Below are 17,856 nucleotides of genomic sequence, written 5' to 3'. Positions count from 1 at the left end.
TCCAGGATTCACTGAATAAAAGCTGGCTCAAGTTTCCAAATGTAAAATATACCCCCAGAGAGGCCCCTGAGAGCCACCTGGGGGCACATTTGGCAAGGGAAGTGGGGAGAGCCCTGCAGCAGAGCAGCTGTTTGGAGCGGTGTCTCTGTGGGAGGCAGGAGGCAGCTGGCAGAGCATCCCCTGACGTGAGAGCTTGGGCTGAAACGCCACAGGAGCCATAAGCACACCCAGAGTCTGTGTCACAAGAGACATCCACTCAGCATTAGTGATGAAGGAGGATGGCCAGAGAAATATGGAGCACATTGGGTATCGGCACAGCCAGCACAGGGCTGAGAACACTTGTTCTGTGGGTGAGCAGCCTGATTTGAAGCCAACACAACACAGGCCAAGTCAACACAGGGAGAAGGTCACTTCTGAGGAGGCTGAAGGGGATGTACAAGCTCAGTCCCTGGAAAACACATGTTTCTGGGAGGAGAAATACAGACCAAGAAAACAGTAGCACAGTGGCTGGGAAAGGCAGCAGGAAAGGCTGGATGGATGCAGAAACCTGGCATGAATCTGGGTAAACAGCTGAGGTTCTGGAAAGAGCCCTTCAAACCACCAGGAGAAAAAAGGGGTGCAAATAAGTGCCAGAGAAGAACAGAGTTTGGAATAGCAGGAAGGACTCTGTCCCCACTTCGCTGAAGGAGCAGTGGTTGAACAGCCCCTCTCGCCTGGGGAAGTGTCTCTTACCAGCTGACAGGGGCTCAGGCTGCTCTTGGATGGGCACCAACCTTGCCTGCCCTATTTCTGTCCCCCACAGCCCTTGTGTGGCCTGGGCTGCGTAATCAAAAACTGACCTGGCAAAACCGAATAGGGTTGGGTTTTGGTTGGAGCAGCTCATCAGCACAAGTGCTGCTGTTGGCACAGGGAAGGGGCAGCTCTGACCTCCCAGCGGTATAAGTGCCCCCAGCTCTGTCCCCTCAAACCGTCACCAGCACAGACTGCTGCCAAAGGGTCGGTCTAGTCCCTGTCCTTTTACTGGCATAAACATTTACACAATGAGCTGCATCAGGCTAAAAATCATCCTGGAAATGCTCGCTTTCCACCTGGACCTGCTCCCTGATCCAGACAGCTCGGTAATGTGGGAAAGCTGAGCCTGTACCACTCAGGCTTGTGGTCTGGTGGCCACAGAGCTGTGCCCCACATTCCAGCCCGGCAGTGAGTCAGATCGCCCATGGGAAGGGCAAACAGGTGCAGCACATCGCAGCGCTGTCTGCCTCCACCTCTCCTCCTCCTGGCCCTGCCTGCAGCCCTGGCACCAAGCCCTGGCTGTCCAGTGCTCGCTGAGCTGTGCCTGCAGGCACAGTGAGCAGGAAACCATTCATTTTTGGGTCACGTTCATTTTCCGCCAGCACAGAGTCCAGTGAGCCCTGGCACCAGGCGGGAGGGGAGCGGGACCCTCAGTGCACAGCAGAGGGGCAGAAAGGCTCCAGAGCCGCTTACACTGCCCTGGACCATCATTAAGTCATCCAGTTAGCACTGGTACTTAACCCAAAAGCTCACCAGGGGTCCCAAGGCACCCTGCCACCTTCAGCCTCACCCGTCCGCTCCCCTCTGCTTCACACCCTGCAGCAGCCCCTGCCCACACACTGCGGGAAGTAGATGGAACACCACCTCTATCACCTCCCGCATACATCACCCAGTGCTGGCGAGGTTTTGCCAAGGCCCCTCTGCTCATCCAGGACCTCCACACGTCTCCAGGGCCCCCAGCCCACCCCACACACTTCTGGATGCTCCCAGAACTACCTGATGGGTGTGAAGTGGCTGCACCCCTGCGCATCACAGCCCTCCCAGACTGAAAGCAGCACCTTGGACCCTCTCTCGGCCCCAAATCCACCTGGGAAACACCACACAAGGTTTCCTACAAAGCTTTTCTGATCAATGATGGCCAGGCCACCCACAGGGGACTTACACCGGTGACTTGGTGGTTCCTGTCAACAAGGGCCTCCCGGAGGATCAGCCTCCCAGACGTCATCAGGTGCTGCAGGCTGAGGACAAGGGTACCGAGAAGCCTGGAACAAAAGCAGAGACTGCAGCAATACCGCACGTAGCATCGTCCTGCACCCTAGGGAACGGAGCACCAGGATCCCGCTTGCTTGCTCACAGCCCCTCTGAGCCGCGGTGGAGGCAGCAAAATGCACTGTTTTCCATAGGGAAATACCAGAGACCTGCTGACCCACAGCAGGTTGTGCCTCCACCCCAGCCATGCTCAGGCAGCTGCTTGCAGCTGAGCTGCAGACCATGGCCAAAGGCTTGGGCAGATCCAGCCCCGCTGTATGGGAATGTAGCAGAAGAGTTGGCGAGGAGGTTGGTTAAATGTAAATACGCCCAAGTGACTTGCAGCTGTCTGTAGAAAAAGCACATACATCACACTAACTCTTTTACTGACCTTGTGTGCTTGATGAGCAGAACCTGTGTTAGACAACACAGGCCTGTGAGGAACTCCAGACAACTTATCACTGTGTCTGAGATCCCTGCTTTGTTGTGAGAAAGAGCGAGAGGCTGCGCCTGCCTGAAGCCTTGAAATACAGGCGAGCTCAGCAGGCCCAGCGATCTCCTACCAGGGCTGAACTGACCAGCGCCTGCGTCCCCGCTGGTGTCACCTCTGCATGGGAGCTCAGGTGCGACTTCGGAGATCCCCCGGTAGAGAGGGAACTACAATAAACTTGCTCTTTGCAATGCATTAGTGGCCTCTGGCTCTTCTTGTGACATGCCTGTGTATGTGCACACATCACGTTTGTCACCTGCCATTGCTCTGCTCCCCAGCAGCAGAGGTGTGTGGGCAGATGCTGCCAGCGCCAGCCCAACCATTTCCCATTGGACTTCTTCGCTCAGCACCATCAGGTTCTGGCGATTTGTTGTTTGTTTTATCTATTTGTCCTATAGCTCTTTCTACTGACGTTTCAGTCAGCCTCAATTCTTCTGATCCAGCTCCCGTAAGGAAACCACCCAGCCAACAGTGACACAAAGTGCAGCCACATTTTCTGCTCTGGCTTTATCTGTAAGTGCCTCACATGTGCTGTACTCGTCTGTTTCCTCCACACCCTCTCTGACACGCTTGTGATGGCTTTTAAAAGGTTTATATTATTAGCTGCCTCTAGAAGGTTGTTCCTGTTGATTTTCCTTCAGTTCTTACATTTTGCTTATCAGGCCTGGCACCCTTCTCCGCATCCTCATGTTTCACATGCCCTGGAGGGACAGGCCTCTGCTCCCTGGCCTGCTCCACCACCTCTGCTCAATCTGTCACCCCTACTCTTGGCGTTCTCTAAAGTGTTTTACAACTGCTGGCACAGCCACTGAGCCCACAGTATTGTGTCCGTGCCACCTAGGAGCATTTTAAATTCTGGCTGATCCTTTACATGTAAATTGCTGTCTTTTTCAAAGGTTAAACCATACTACCACGGGCTTGGGGCTTTTTCCTGCTGAGAGGCACATTGAATTTGGGTGCGGCATGGTCACGGACACCATCTACAGGGTGGATCTACAGGGCAGGAGCAGGCCCACACTCTGAAAGTCCTACACTTGAAACTCTATTTTTTAGGGTCCTATTTTAGCTTCGTCCCACCTGGGGGTCTGATCTGCATCCTTAGGTAGTTTTTGTTACTGTTGGCACAACTAAATCATTCCCCATATTTAACTTTTTACAGCACTGCTGCCCCAACCATTTCCATCCCTCTTCTATGAGTTGTATCTTGCTCATCTTCCTTCAGATTTTCCATAAAAAATTTCTACTTCCAGTAGAAAATCTGAGGCCAATTATGTCTTCTCCTCCACTTCTGCTGGTCACCCCAGCAACCACAGGACCTACCTGTTACTGAAGACCTTGCTGCAGTTGTAAACCTTAACGGACAGCATCTCTCCCATGACGAGCTTCCCGTAGTGAGGCCAGCGAAAGAACTACAAACAGAGCAGGAAGAGATGACCAGTCATTCCCAGTACCTGGTTGTCTCTGCAAAGTGACCAAACCAATGACTGTGACACAAAGCTGCTGTGGTGAGAAGTTACTTTCCTGCTGACCAGGGCAGACCCTGCAGCTGAGAAAGGAGGATGGACAAGGAGGGGTTGAGAGCCCTGCCAGCAGCATAGAGCCGCAGGTTGGGTGCTAAAGAGCCAGAGCATCATCATGCTGGAAAGAGGAGGATGTTTCTTCCTGCTGAGGTCCCTGAGCTGGCAGTTTGTGGGGTGGGGATGGGGCATGGGCCCCTCACCACAAGAAAGGCCTTGAGGTGCTGGAGCGAGTGGGGAGAAGGGAACGGAGCTGGTGAGGGGCTGGAGCACAAGTGTGATGGAGCAGCTGAGGGACCTGGGGGTTCAGCTGGAGAACAGGAGCTGAGGGGAGACCTTCTGATCTCTGAACTGCCTGAAAGGAGCTTGGAGCCAGGGGGGTCGGGCTCTGCTCCCCAGGAACAAGCGCCAGGAGCAGAGGAAACGGCCTCAAGTTGCGCCAGGGGAGGTTGAGGTTGGATTTAGGAACAATTTCTTCCCCAAAGGGCTGTGAGGCATTGGAACAGGCTGCCCAGGGCAGTGCTGGAGTCACCATCCCTGCGGAGGTTGGACAGGTGGAGATGAGGTTCTCAGGAACATGGGTTAGTGCCAGAGTTAGGTTATGGTTGGACTTGATGATCTTGAGGGTCTTTTCCAACCAAAATGATTCTGTGATTCCAGGGAAAGGTAGAAGAAGTACTTGGGGAGAAGAGATGAGCCAGGGCAAGGAGCCACCCAGCTCAGGCACATCACAAAGCTGCGCCCCGAGGTGCGATTCACCTGACACCCAGACTGGCTGCCTTGCGGCTGGCAAGAGGGAAAGGTCCCCTCTGTCCCCAGCCCTGCTCTCCTTCCCCGGGCTGAACAGGGACACCCAGGTGGGACACAAGCAACAAGACCAGCCACCAACCTGGTACATTCAGGCTCTTACGGGCTTCAGGGCTGTGAGGATGACAATGAGTGCCATGATGAACGCTTCTCCCTACCCCACGAGCACCGACCGAGCCGCTGCCATGTCCCATCCCTGCCCATGGACGACACCTGCAGGGTAACACCGATCTGCCCTCACCTCCCCGAAGACAGCCTCGGGGCCACAGCGGATCTTCCTCGTCTTCTGGGTGAAGCCTTGGGAAGGAGAGGGACGGTGTGAGGCGCCGGGGGGCCCGGCCCGGCCGCCGCGGGAGGGCAGAGCCCGAGCCCGGCCCCCCGTATCCCGCCCGGGACCCACCTCGGAAGCTGAGCTGCACCTGCCGCTCGCCGCGGCCCGGCAGGCGGGACAGGCGGCGGACGCCGACGCTGAGCGCCATGGAGCCGGTGCCGGCAGCGCTGCCCGCTCGGCCCCGCTCCGCCCGCCTGACTCAGCCCGACTCGCCCGGCCGGTTCGGCCGCCCGCTCCCCGCCCCGGTGCCCCCGCCAAAGGACTCGGGGAAGCGGGGGGGGCAGCCCCAGCTGCTCCACCTTTCTCAGCCCCGGGGCACCGGGCTGGCTCCTGCGGGGGGACCGGCCTGAGGCACTCGGGGCCACGGCCCAGCTGGGCCCCTCACACCAAAAAGGGCCTTGAGGTGCTGGAGCGAGTTGAGGGAAGGGAACGGAGCTGGTGAGGGGCTGGAGCACAAGTGTGATGGAGCGGCTGAGGGACCTGAGGGGTTCAGCTGGAGAACAGGAGCTGAGGGGAGACCTTCTGATCTCTGAACTGCCTGAAAGGAGCTTGGAGCCAGGGGGGTCGGGCTCTGCTCCCCAGGAACAAGCGCCAGGAGCAGAGGAAACGGCCTCAAGTTGCGCCAGGGGAGGTTGAGGTTGGATGTGGGGAACAATTTCTTCCCCAAAGGGCTGTGGGGCATTGGAACAGGCTGCCCAGGGCAGTGCTGGAGTCACCAGCCCTGGAGGGTTGGACAGATGGACATGAGGTTCTCAGGGACGTGGTCAGTGCCAGGGTGAGGGAACAGTTCGACTCGAAGAGCTTGAGGGTCTTTTCCAACCAAAATGACTGTAATTCACAGGGGCCAAGCCCTGGTGGCACTGTCCCCTTGTGCCCTGGGGCAGCACTGACCCCCAGGGGCACACTGTGGTGGGTGCTCAGCCTTCCCGGGAGGGAGAAGGGAAACCCCTCCTGCAGAAGCCATCACAGGCCACACTTCAGGGCAGGCCTGGTGCCCTGGGGGGAACAGAGGCTTCCAAAGGCAGAGGATGCTGGCCTGAGCACTGCGGTGAGGACAGGAGCCCCGCTCTGCTCGCAGCCATCCCAACCCTGCGGTTTCTCCAGCACAGAATTGTGGCTTCCGTGGTTAAAACTCTCCAAAGCAAACAGAAAGAGGGTGGGGAGGGGAAGCCAACCTGATTAGGAGGGTTGGGCTCTCATGACAAGAGGAAACTGGCATGTGCTCAGCAGCCCCCACTCACCTCCCACCCGCCCCACACGGGCAGAGGAGCTAAGCTGGGGTAGGTGGGACTGCAGTGTGCTTGTGGGGACAGAGGCTGTAGCCCCCATGGCAGCTCTCTGCAGGCAGAGACAAGCACTGAAACACACGGACATTGAGGCAGGAGCTCCAGCTGCTCCCAGGGTGCTGGCACCGGCCCCATGCAGCAGAGAGGGTGCACGAGAGAGACCCGGGGCTCATCCTGCTGGGAGCCAGCTGTGCTCACAGCTGCACCGACTGGCTTGGCCGGGGACAGCTCATCTCACCTGCATGAGGCCTGGTAAGCAGGAGATGCTGGAGCCCTTCTGGAGCACAGATTCAAACCAGATTAAAGTGGTCATACAACCACAAGCTCAGCAGGATTTGAAAGCATTTCTTCCTCCCGGAGGTCTGGCTGTCACATTCAGCACCCAGCACCACATCCCTCCATCCACGCAGGCTGTACAGGGCACCTTGCAGCAGGCCAGGGTGGCTAATCCAGCTCTGCAAACACCAAGGAGTGAATCACGCCTCTGCAATGACCTGCTGCTTCCAAACAAGCCCTGTGGCTACTCCCTTTATTTCCCTCTCACAAGAGCTGCCTGGAGCACCAGGGAAGCAGCGCCAGTGGCAACGAGCCACGGTGGGGAAGATGCCACTTCACAGTGCGGCAACAAAATATAGCAGGTTGGCAGGATTTGACACCACTTTTGTGAATCCAAATTAGCAAGCTGATCAGTTCAGGGCAGCACAGAAACCTCAGTGCCCTGACCCCTGTCGAGGGTTTAGATTGTGGGGTGACAATAAAACCCTGGCAGATGTATTGTTAACCTCCTCTCCCCCCAACTTCTTCCCTATTACCCCTCCCTCTCCCCCCTTCCCACTCAGCACAGGCAATCGGGAGGGAAAGAAAGACAGATAAAAGAGTTGGAAAAATTAAAAATGTTTTACTAATAAGAATAGAGAAAATAATAGAAAATATACAAAACCAATCTTGAAAGTCTCAGCAACTACAGAGCCGGCACCCGAAGTCCTGGACTGGACTCTGCAGCCAACCGGAGCTGGATTCAGTCTGTCACTGGCCTCAGTTCGCAGGGACGACTCACAAGGTCCTCTCCTAATGTCGCCATAAGGAAAAAGGGACGAGATCCTCGTGATCTCCCACTTTTATATGAAGTATTCATGTGAATGGGATGTTATACACAGTTGGCCAGTTTCTTGGTCACCTGTTTTCTGTTGCCCCTCTCGCGAGATGTCCATCCATGCTTATCAGTAACTTCACATTCCATTGCTATGTTTACCAAAACATGTATCTGGTTCTCCAGGAGAATGCAGCTGATATGAAGCTTTAGCTGACAGGCACATTCACTAAAAGAGAAACCTGGTTTTAACAAAACCAGGACAACCCCACACCCAGTCATGGCTGGAGGGTGCAATTTAGGCTGTTTAATGAGACATTCAGACCACCAGTGTGTGCTGCTGATGGGTGGATCCAGTATTTGCTGAAAACTGACCAAAAGCCATCATCTCTCAGCAGAGTTTGTGTGGCTTCCTCAGACACCTGCAGCAGTGCTATCACCTGCAGTCCCCTCCAGATCGTGCCTCGGTTTTGGTGAAACAGCCCCTGGGGGAACCAAACATTTTAGAGCCCAAGTAGGTGTCTGGGCAAAGGAGGATGGAGCATTATCTCCCACAGAGCAGGGAGCTCTGGTGGGTAGTACCACATAGTCCGGCACAAAGTATCACCTGTATTTATTGCCAGGTGTCCTAGAAGCAAGAGGAACCCTCCCCGATGAGCTCCCACGTGCAATTAGCTTTTGATTTATACAGAGCCCCAAGGCTGAAATACCTTTGGGTATGTACAAGGGTGCTTGCGCAATCCCGGCCAAGGCCCAGGTAAAGAGACTTCTGGGGTGTCCCTGTGCTTGCTGGGGAGACAACGCGAGTGACCCGGCACGACACGTTCTCCAGAGGAAGGAAAGCTGAGCTCAAACCCGACCTCTCGTCTACCTCACGCAACAAGCATCCTGTGAATGTGCATTCCAGCTACACCCAGGGCAGCAGAAGGCAGGACACACCTGCCAGCCTCTCACAAACGCCCAGCCACCGTCTTCACTGCCTCTAAAACCAGGAGCCCCAGGAGACTCAAGAATGAGAGAAAATGGACAAAACTCTGCTGTCCTGGTTCAGCAGCTTCCAAGCTTGACCCTCCCACGGCTTTTCACCTGGGCCCACACCCATGCAGCTCTCGCTCCGCTCCACTGACAACCACGGGACTTGTGTCCCTTTGCTCATTCACATTTCAGACCCTTACCTGCGGGTAAACAGCATCTCCCTCAGACCTGCCTCTTCCTGCCCAACACAGGGAAGGTCTCTCCTGCCATCAGCAGGACCAGCACCTGGTGACACCTCGGCTGGCTGCACAACAGACCCCACTCCTCAGAGTCAGGGCAGAGACGGAAGATTCACTCTCCTCCTGGAGTAGAACTAGCAGTTCAAAAAAAGAGGTGAAATGAACTTCCTACTGTGCATTCTGCTGTCTCAGAGCTCATCTTCTGGCCCTCAAGGCTGGAGCAAAGCAAAGTCCCCGTGTGCTTCTGACATCTTGTCAAAGAAACCATTCACTGAAGCCAAGCACTACACACTGCCACCGGTACCTCGTCCAAACAAGGGACTGGTGAGCCTCCAGAACTGCTGCAGCACACACCCTTTAAAGGACACTTCATTTAAAAGAAAAATTTAAAAAAGATACACAAACGTACACAAAAACCAACCGTAGGTTTGCTTCTACACATAGAAGGGAAGGAGAGCTCTGCCCATGGGTTGTAAGCAGCTGAACATAAGAGTAGAGGACGCTCTCAACCACGCTGCAGTTTCTCAGAGAACACTTAGCAGTTTTCCTCCCTCTCTTCCACGCTTTTAACACATCTCAGTTTAGGCAGCCACTCAAGAAGAGAGGCTGCTTGGTTTCCTTCCAGGATCTAAGTTCGGTGCAAACTGGGAGCTGCAGGCTGGATGCTGGAGCGTTTCAGGAGAGGCAGTTGGGCTTTCTCTCGAGGAAGCTGCCTCGGAGCAGCTCTGCTGCCTGTGGAGCTGGGAGAACACAGCATGGGCAAAGCTAGGTGGGAATAAAAAAACCAGCACACATTCACCTTTGCCAGTTTGGCGGCAGGTACCGTCTGGAACGACCAGTCTAGTTGAGGATGAGGATTCAAACCCAGGTTCTGCTTTCACACGGGTTTGTCACCTGCCGTTTTCATAGCCTGAATCATCAGAGCGGGCTCCTTCCTACTCTCACAATTTCCTCGTTTACCTGGTACAACAGACAAGTTATTTCATAATTTCACAGGAAAGAAACAGCTTGTCTTACTGCAGGATACACATTCAGCAGTCTCTAGTGATTAACAGGTGACAAAACTAAGGACGGACAACTTGCTTTGCTTTTGCAGCTGATCGCACTCAGCCCACGCTAACTCAGGCCAGTACTATGGCAAAGGCTTCCTATAAACCTCTGTTTCTACAAACCATCTACAGTGCTGGTAAACCAAAGGAAAAACTCAGACAGAAAATGAGTCCAGACACGTTAAGTAAAAGCAGATTATTTATTTATGAAACTGAAAGCGATGACCACTTGTAGTGCAATGACACACCCAAGTTTCTTAATCTCTATTTTGAAGTGAACCATCAACTCCTGTCTCTCAAAACGATTCGTGCTTTGCTCTTACGTTCCACAGTCCTCAGGCCAGGTAACACACACCTCACACTTCCGAGGACACGGAGCTCCACAGACAGTTACTTCTTCAGTTTGTAACTTCTGCGATGCAAAGAAATCACTCAGAGCATCTTTTTTTCAGTGTTTCCAGTTGCTGGATTTTTAAAGTCACATTAATGTGACTCATTAATCCCACCCCCCTGATTAATTAATGGCTAATCCTCGTTAATCACACCAATAATGAGCAAAGTGCAGTGTTCTTAAACTGTAACAGTGGCTCCAAGCAAAAGGCCATCACAGAAGCAATTTTTGATAATGTGATTAAAAAAAAAGATCGCACAGAATGGTCACTGAAATTTAAAAATAAACCTCTACGTATAAAAATATACTGGCACTTCATGAAGGCACAACAGGAACTACCTCAGGCATCCAAGCAACAGACTTTGGTACCAACCAGTACAGAGGGGTCCCCATTTCCAAGGCAGCTGGATAGAAGGAGAAACACCTATGGAGGAAGACATGATAAGTCTAATTACAGAAACAGGACTGCAGTGCTGCTTCTACCAAACTCAGGCTGCAGCAGCGCGGCGGGAGCAGCTCGGTGCTCGTGCTCACCCCGACACCCAGCACGGCCGGGCTGTGTCAAGCAGTGACGCGTGGTGTGATGTGTCAACAGCGCACGGTGGAAACCCAACAAGGTTTTCTGTGACAAAAGCTGCCAGCGGTTGTGTTTTTTCTGTATTTACAGTTCTTCCAATAGGAAACACGAAAGATCAGAGATACAGAGCACAAGCAGGTAAGTGAGTTAGTGTGACTGGTACAATCTTGAGGCGCTGAGCACCCCAAGAGTGCAAGGAGAGTGTGGGTGCAGCTAGCTCCCTTCACCCCAGCGATACAGGTGGTCGGGGCAGGCTGCAGTCTACAACTTCTTTATTTCTGGCGGTTTCACTGGTGCCCATCCCTGCCACTTGTAGTATGACACCAGCTGCTTGGGCACTTCAGCCAGAACCATCTGGGAAAGAGCTTCCCGAGGAGCCTGCAAGGAGAATGGGGAGAATAAATCAGAAATGCTGCAGAGAAAGGGTTTATCAGCCCGGTGACAAACTCTCCTGCAGATTTCAGAGTGTGGTCCCCCACTTGCCCTGTTTCAAGAGTTCCTTGCTGCAGTTCTAGGAGCACTTCCCATCAGGCTCAGCAAGCGCTGCTGATGAAAAGCACTCATTCCCACCCCTGCGCTGCTCCCACCTAAAGCCCAGGCCCGCACAGCCTCTGCACCACAGAATGACAGAATGTCAGGGACTGGAAGGGACCTGGAAAGCTCATCCAGTGCAATCCCCCCATGGAGCAGGAACACCCAGATGAGGTTACACAGGAAGGTGTCCAGGCGGGTTGGAATGTCTACACAGAAGGAGACTCCACAACCCCCCTGGGCAGCCTCTCCCAGGCTCTGGCACCCTCACCATCTAGAAGTTTCTTCTCATATTTCAGTGGAACCTCTTGTGTTCCAGTTTGCACCCATTGCCCCTTGTCCTGTCACTGGTTGTCACCGAGAAGAGCCTGGCTCCATCCTCCTGACACTCCTCCTTTATATATTTATAAGCATTAATAAGGTCACCCCTCAGTCTCCTCTTCTCCAAACTGTATGGCCCTGGTCTGGGTGAGAAACTGCCCCAGCCACAAGCAATTTCTCTTTTCATTTGACTCCACTCATCAACCCAATTCACTGTGCAACGTGCATGAACGCTTGTGCCAACAGTGGGAGTCAGGATGAGCAGGGCAACGACAGGACTGCTTTCAACAGCAGGGAAGACTTAGCTCAGCTGAAACCACTCATGGGACTCAACAACAGACTGAGCTCAGGTCCGTGCCTAAATGTTTGAATCTGGGAAACATCTCATTTAACTCTGCAATAGCCATGAAACAGTACATTACATCAATGACACAAGGAGAGCTCTGTAAGAGAAGCTGCAAGAGCTGCGAGAAGGCACACAGCTTCAAACACAGAAGCAAACACCTCAGCTCTCTCTGGGAAGAAGCAGCTTGGACAGCACTTTGAGCACGCCACCTTGCCATGCTCATTTTTTAGACGTAATAACTGCATATATACTGGCACCAGGACCCCTCTCAAGTTAAAGACAACTCACATTTTTGAACTGTCGGAAAGGCACGAATTGGACAATGTCTCGTGCAGCTGGCTCTCCTGCCGGGGACCTCAGCACACCGTTGTCTCCGTCCAGGAACTCCATCGCTTTGAAATCAGCTTCACCGACTCCAACAATGATGATGGACATGGGCAGCTTAGAGGCGTTAACAATCGCTTGCCTGGTTTGGTCCAGGTCAGTGATCTCTCCATCGGTGATGATCAGCAAGATAAAATATTGCTGAAAAACATTAGAAAACACCCAGTTAGGGAGTTCAACAGCAAAGCTCACATAACCGAAGGCAGATGGAACCATTTTGTTCCTCTAAGAAATCTGAGGGGAGACCTTCTGGTCTCTGAACTGCCTGAAAGGAGCTTGGAGCATGGAGGGGGTTGGTCTCTTCTCCCAAGTAGCAAGTGACAGGACAGCAGGAAACAGCCTCAAGTTGCACCAGGGAAGGTTTAGATTGGATATTAGGAAAAAATTCATAATGGAATGGGTTGTCAGGCATTGAACAGGCTGCCCAGGGCAGTGGTGGAGTCACCATCCCTGGAGGGGTTTAAAAGGCGTTTAGACACGGTTCTTAGGGACATGGGTTAGTGCTAGAGTTAGGTTAGGTTATGGTTGGACATGATCTTGAGGGTCTCTTCCAACCAAAACGATTCTGATTCTATGACTGAAGAGTTCTCCGACTACTTTGTTCACCTGGCCCGCCAGGTACCGCGATTCTGCGTGCCACCATGGCACGACAGACTGTTGAGCCCACTGATGTTTTCCTTGAAGGCCGGCTGTTTACATTCTCGAGAGCAAGATCGTTTGGAATAAAATCTCTAGGACCCCTGTACGCCGTCCGCATTCCCTGCAGGTGGTGGAGCTTGGCCAGAGCGGTCAGAGCAAGGCAACCGCTGACAGAGTGCAACTGCTCTGAAAGCCAACGCAGCACCCCTGTGTACTTCAACAGTAAGTACAACACCAGCAAACCGTGAAAAGATAAATAATATCACTTGAGCAATGGAAACTAATGTCAATGTCTACCAAGTAGAGGCTCATGTCAGTCTGTACCAAGAGAGCACCAACAGCCTCTCTGGAGGCTGGGAAGAGAAGACTAAACTTGGGATCCTAAGGAAGGAACACAACAGCACTTTACCATCCCATTCTATCCCATCATGAACATGAAAACAGAAACACCAACCCAACACAGATCCCCAGGAAAGGACATGCACTCACTGAAGCAGTTCCCTGCTGTGCTGAGTGCGCTGCAAACCTTGCCACGTGGTTTATAATCGGGGAGAAATTGGTTGGCCCATAGAGTCGGATCTGTGGAAGGATCTGGCGATAGGCGTCCACTATGCCTTGGATCCCTGGAACACAAGGAAGGCGAGCTGCCATGAGAGCCCCACAACTTCTCCTGTAATTATTGCATACGCATTACTAAACAGTACAGCAAAAGTAACTAATAGTACAGCAACTTTCACACAGCTGTGAACTCCTAAAGGACAAATAAGCAGCAGGATAACAGCAAATATGCAAAGCACAGGGCAGAAACCAGTGGTCATCTGCAGAGAAGGGATTTGCAGATTTCTCCTCCATTCTACATTCCTCACATTAGGCTTTGTGCTTCTAATATCATAAAGCTCATGGAAGCTGCAGGAAAAACTATCCAGTGAAGGTCTGCTGAGGCATATGTTTACCTTGTTATCCAATTTGTCTTGCTTAATTGCTTACAGTCTAATTAGACAACAAAGTCAGAAACTCTCTGGAACAGCAACTTTTCCTTGCATGAAAGTTAGACAATGATCTCTGATTCAGTATTCAACATTTTTGTAACAGAAATAGCAATCCCTAAGGATTTTCCTACACAATAAGCTTTTCTCAGGTTAAACAAAATATTTTTAAAAGTCTGATATTTAAATGGTACATATTAGTCTTTGAATTAATGGAAATTGGCCTATTCCTGGCCTGTATCAACGTAGCTTCATTTGCCGCTGCTACTTGCATTGTCCATCACGCAGCTTTTAGTGCAGTAACTCTCAAAACTACCGCACAGGATCCCTTACAGCGTGAAGAGAGAGATCCCAACGAAACAGGCAATGCTGAGGTGACAGAGGAATGCTTGGATTTTAACACTGCATCTCAGATTCCATACTTTGTTGGTCTTAGACCAGAGAGAAAAACAGAACTGAGATTAAAATGCTTGTTCAAGAACAATTCAGTGTCACGGCATGCTGAGAGAGTTCTTAGTCCTAAAACATCACAATCTTTCTCAGAGAGCAGCCATTAAAAGCAACTGAGACAACCTCCACTAAAGAAGGTGGCTATACAGAAAATAAGCGTTGAAGACAACCCTTTAGAAGACAGCCTTCAAACACAGACACACTGCTGATGGACTGAGTGTCCCTGGCTTCTGACAGCCTTAGCAGCTGCTCGCTCTGGAAGCACAACCAGCACAGACACATTGCGGACCTAGAACATACCAGAAGTAATCAAGTTGCAGGAACAAGAATTTCAGCATAGACTAACAATCAAATTAAATCTAGACCCCTTCACTGGAGCTTACGCAGACCACGCCATCACACATCCACTCTCCTCAGCATCCAGGTGAGAGCAGACCTAGTTCGCTGCAAGTCTTGGTGCTGCATCTGTTTTCCACCAGTCATGAGACAAATATATCACTTCAAACATCTGTCCCTCTCGGTGAAACATTCATTAAGAGGTGTCCTCACCTTGACAGTAAGGGTTGCTGGGGTTGAAGTTCAAAGCAAACTCATGAGATACCTGGGAAAGGGGATATCACAGTCAGGGAACGCAGATGTGGACACTGACTGCCCGGCGCTGTGAGGGCCCTACCTGCCAGTTAGGAGGAACCTGAGCTCCAAAGCCGAATGCAGGAAACAGCTTGTCCCTGGAGAGAAAGGGCAACAACAAGAAGTGAGAAAGAGCAATACTTTAATAACTCACTATTCTGTTTTATGGCCAAAAAGCAGCTGGAGCCAAGGTTCAATTCTTGCCACAAGGCACGGGTATGCCATCCAGCTCCTCATGGCCAGTCACCAGTTTTCCAAGGGTTTTGAAGCTTAGACCCGACAGATTCAGAATTTCTTTTAGTGCAACACTCCAAAGTACGCTCAGGAGATTTCAAAGCAGCAAGAGAAAAGCCAACCCAACCATGGCCTGGCTAAAGGACACCGCAAACATGCTCCCATTGCATCAAACGTTCATGTTTGAAATGCACCATCAGCAACAAGGGATTAGTGACCACCTAAAGCAGCATCACAATGTAACCCAGGGCCATAAAAGAGTAGAGCTGGAGGGATAAAACAAACAAATCTGCCAAATTACAAAGGGCTGCTGTTGCCCTCCTTAGCAGCAGCTGAAGCAGGAATGCTGAGGGGATGTGCCAAGGAAAGGCAGCACCTCAGTCACTCAAACACTCAGCTATGGAACAAGCTGTCAGCCGTGATCACTGACACTACATGCTGTGACTCATTTGATGCGGCTGTTAGATCTGTTAAGATCATTACATACGTGTCATAATCCTGGACTACACTTCCCACACTCCAGATGGCAATCAGGTACTCATTTATCCCATCGGGGCTGATGTAGTGAAGAGAATCTGGTGACCTGGGATCTCCGTTGGAGCCAGTGAAGTCTACCCCCACCTAATCAGTCGAGAGGGCAACAGCAAGTCACTGGTGCGTCACCATAAGGAAACGAGAACTAATCAGAAACAGAATCCAGATCAGGCCCACACAGCCCCCTCCTCCAGGCACACATGCAGCCGGATACGGGAACAAGCCAGTGCATCTTCTCCCACCAGGGTACACGAGTGTTTAAGAAGCAATCCTTCCCACTGATTGACTTCTCCAAAGCTAAGAAACCCTAGTTCTGTTAAAATCACTACTTGACCACAAGCAGTAAAAATACAGTATCATTTGTTTTTTTGCAGTCTTCATCACTGCAAATTCACATTGCATTCGCTGTCGTTCACACTGCAAATTAAAGTACTCATCACAACTTCATTGCTCTAGTCCTGTCATCTACCAAAACATGCCGTGGGGAAAAAACTCACCGTAAAGTTAATCTGGCAGCCTCCCATGACGTAGTCCAGAAATGAATACTCTGTCTCGATCTAGAGGAACAGACACTATTACACGTTGTCCCCACAAGAACAGTTTTCATTACGATCAGAAAATTTAAAAAGCCAGAAACCAACAAAAATCTTCCTACCTTGCAGGATTTTATCCTGATAATGCCAGAGTTTTTGTAGCTCTTTTTCTTCTGCTTTTTCTCAGGATGAATGCATTCAAATTCCACCTACAGAAAGCAAGCATGCAAGAAGCAAGATCCAGAACATCTGCATTTACAGCAGGGAAAATTATTCAAATAGACAGTGTCAGACACCACACAACTTCAGAGAGATCCAAATATCTGGCAGAATTCTGAAACTTCATTTTAAAAAGGTTTGCAACCACCTGGACTATCTGACAAGTTAAACAGGATGTTTTTGCTACGAGCACTGAAGACCTCAGAAAAGTCTCTCTCCTTCACAATATAACTGGTATTCTGCGTGCAATCATGGAACAGTGCCATTTATCAGAGGGAAAAAGAGATCACAAATTAGAGTATTTCTCTTTATATAACTGGGTTCTTTTTGATTAAGGGAAGGGAATGCAAGAGAAGACAAGTAGGCAAATTCTCAGGGCGGGGGAAGCCAAAAAAGGTTGCAGGTTCCCAACTGCACTGTTTAATGTTTAGTTTCACTCACACTGGTTCTGATTTCACATGGGCCATGGAAAAAGGCAAGAATCTTACACCAGCTTTAGGATCACAACAACTATATCAAGCTGACTGGCGACTGGAAGCAGTCATAGGCTACGTCCTGTCTGTGGATTCTGTCTCAGATGAGACATCTCCACCAGAACGAGAGTTCAGGTTTTCTCTGCAGACAACAGAGAGAAACCAGCACCACCAGCAAATGATTCAACTTAATCTAAACTGGATGCCCAAGACAAGGTAAGAAGAGTCCCCCTTGGAAGCACCGCTGCTCTCCATTAGCTCAAAAGGTGACCAGAGTGCCCGAGCACAAACATTACCTGAGACAAGCCAACCTCTGAACTCATCTGTTAAAGTGTGAACAAGCCCTTTTCTTTTCACTTGACTCAGCAGAGGTACCAGCAAGCTGAACTGCTGGGAAAAGCGACTGGTGGGCAGCAGCCAACAGATGTCTTCAGGAATAGGAATGGTAACAGCACCCAAGGAAAACAGAGCAGTGTAATTCTGCTCTGCTGAAACTCCCCCTGCAGTGCTGGTCCAGCTCTGGGTCCTCAGCACAGGACACACATGGACCTGCTGCAGAGGGGCCAGAGGAGCCACAGGAATGATCTGGGGCTGGAACAGCTCTGCTGGGGGACAGGCTGGGAGAGCTGGGGTGTGCAGCTGGAGAAGAGAAGCTTCGAGGAGACCTTATTGCAGGCTTTCCAGACTTAAAGGCGGCTGATAAGAAAGATGAGGACAGATTTTTACAGGGCCTGTTGCAACAGAACAGAAGGTGACGGTTTTAAACTAAAGGAGGGGAGATTTA

General features: G+C 51.4%; 2 protein-coding genes across 11 annotated transcripts in view; both read right to left on the bottom strand.

Annotated features, from left to right (window-relative positions):
- Positions 1 to 5,541, bottom strand: part of LOC102086942 (fer-1-like protein 4) — a 40,106-nt gene extending 34,565 nt beyond the window's left edge. The window contains exons 1-4 of one of the 6 annotated variants that reach the window (XR_010466669.1): positions 5,255 to 5,541; positions 5,096 to 5,151; positions 3,851 to 3,939; positions 1,955 to 2,054 (exon numbers count right to left, since the gene is read on the bottom strand). Coding sequence is in view for 5 of the 6 variants with exons in the window: in XM_065032655.1 (XP_064888727.1) it covers positions 1,955 to 2,054; positions 3,851 to 3,939; positions 5,096 to 5,151; positions 5,255 to 5,333 (324 nt within the window). In the remaining variant the exon portion in view is untranslated. Of the gene's footprint in view, positions 1 to 1,954; positions 2,055 to 3,850; positions 3,940 to 4,936; positions 4,990 to 5,095; positions 5,152 to 5,254 lie in introns of those variants that run through there. The other 5 variants (XM_065032655.1, XM_065032652.1, XM_065032654.1 and 2 more) reach the window with 5 other exon arrangements.
- A 4,469-nt stretch (positions 5,542 to 10,010) lies between these two features.
- CPNE1 (copine 1) overlaps positions 10,011 to 17,856 on the bottom strand; it is a 42,112-nt gene continuing 34,266 nt past the window's right edge. For all 5 annotated transcript variants that reach the window (XM_065032660.1, XM_065032662.1, XM_065032661.1 and 2 more), the window contains 8 exons: positions 16,503 to 16,589; positions 16,345 to 16,404; positions 15,801 to 15,934; positions 15,123 to 15,177; positions 14,999 to 15,050; positions 13,503 to 13,636; positions 12,279 to 12,515; positions 10,011 to 11,170 (listed from right to left, as the gene is read on the bottom strand). In XM_065032660.1, the coding sequence (XP_064888732.1) occupies positions 11,054 to 11,170; positions 12,279 to 12,515; positions 13,503 to 13,636; positions 14,999 to 15,050; positions 15,123 to 15,177; positions 15,801 to 15,934; positions 16,345 to 16,404; positions 16,503 to 16,589 (876 nt within the window). In that variant the 3' untranslated portion in view covers positions 10,011 to 11,053. The remainder of the gene's footprint in view (positions 11,171 to 12,278; positions 12,516 to 13,502; positions 13,637 to 14,998; positions 15,051 to 15,122; positions 15,178 to 15,800; positions 15,935 to 16,344; positions 16,405 to 16,502; positions 16,590 to 17,856) is intronic.

The sequence above is a fragment of the Columba livia genome, chromosome 16, assembly GCF_036013475.1.
Source record: "Columba livia isolate bColLiv1 breed racing homer chromosome 16, bColLiv1.pat.W.v2, whole genome shotgun sequence".
Classification (NCBI taxonomy): domain Eukaryota; kingdom Metazoa; phylum Chordata; class Aves; order Columbiformes; family Columbidae; genus Columba; species Columba livia.
This window is presented reverse-complemented; position numbering and strand designations above follow the sequence as displayed.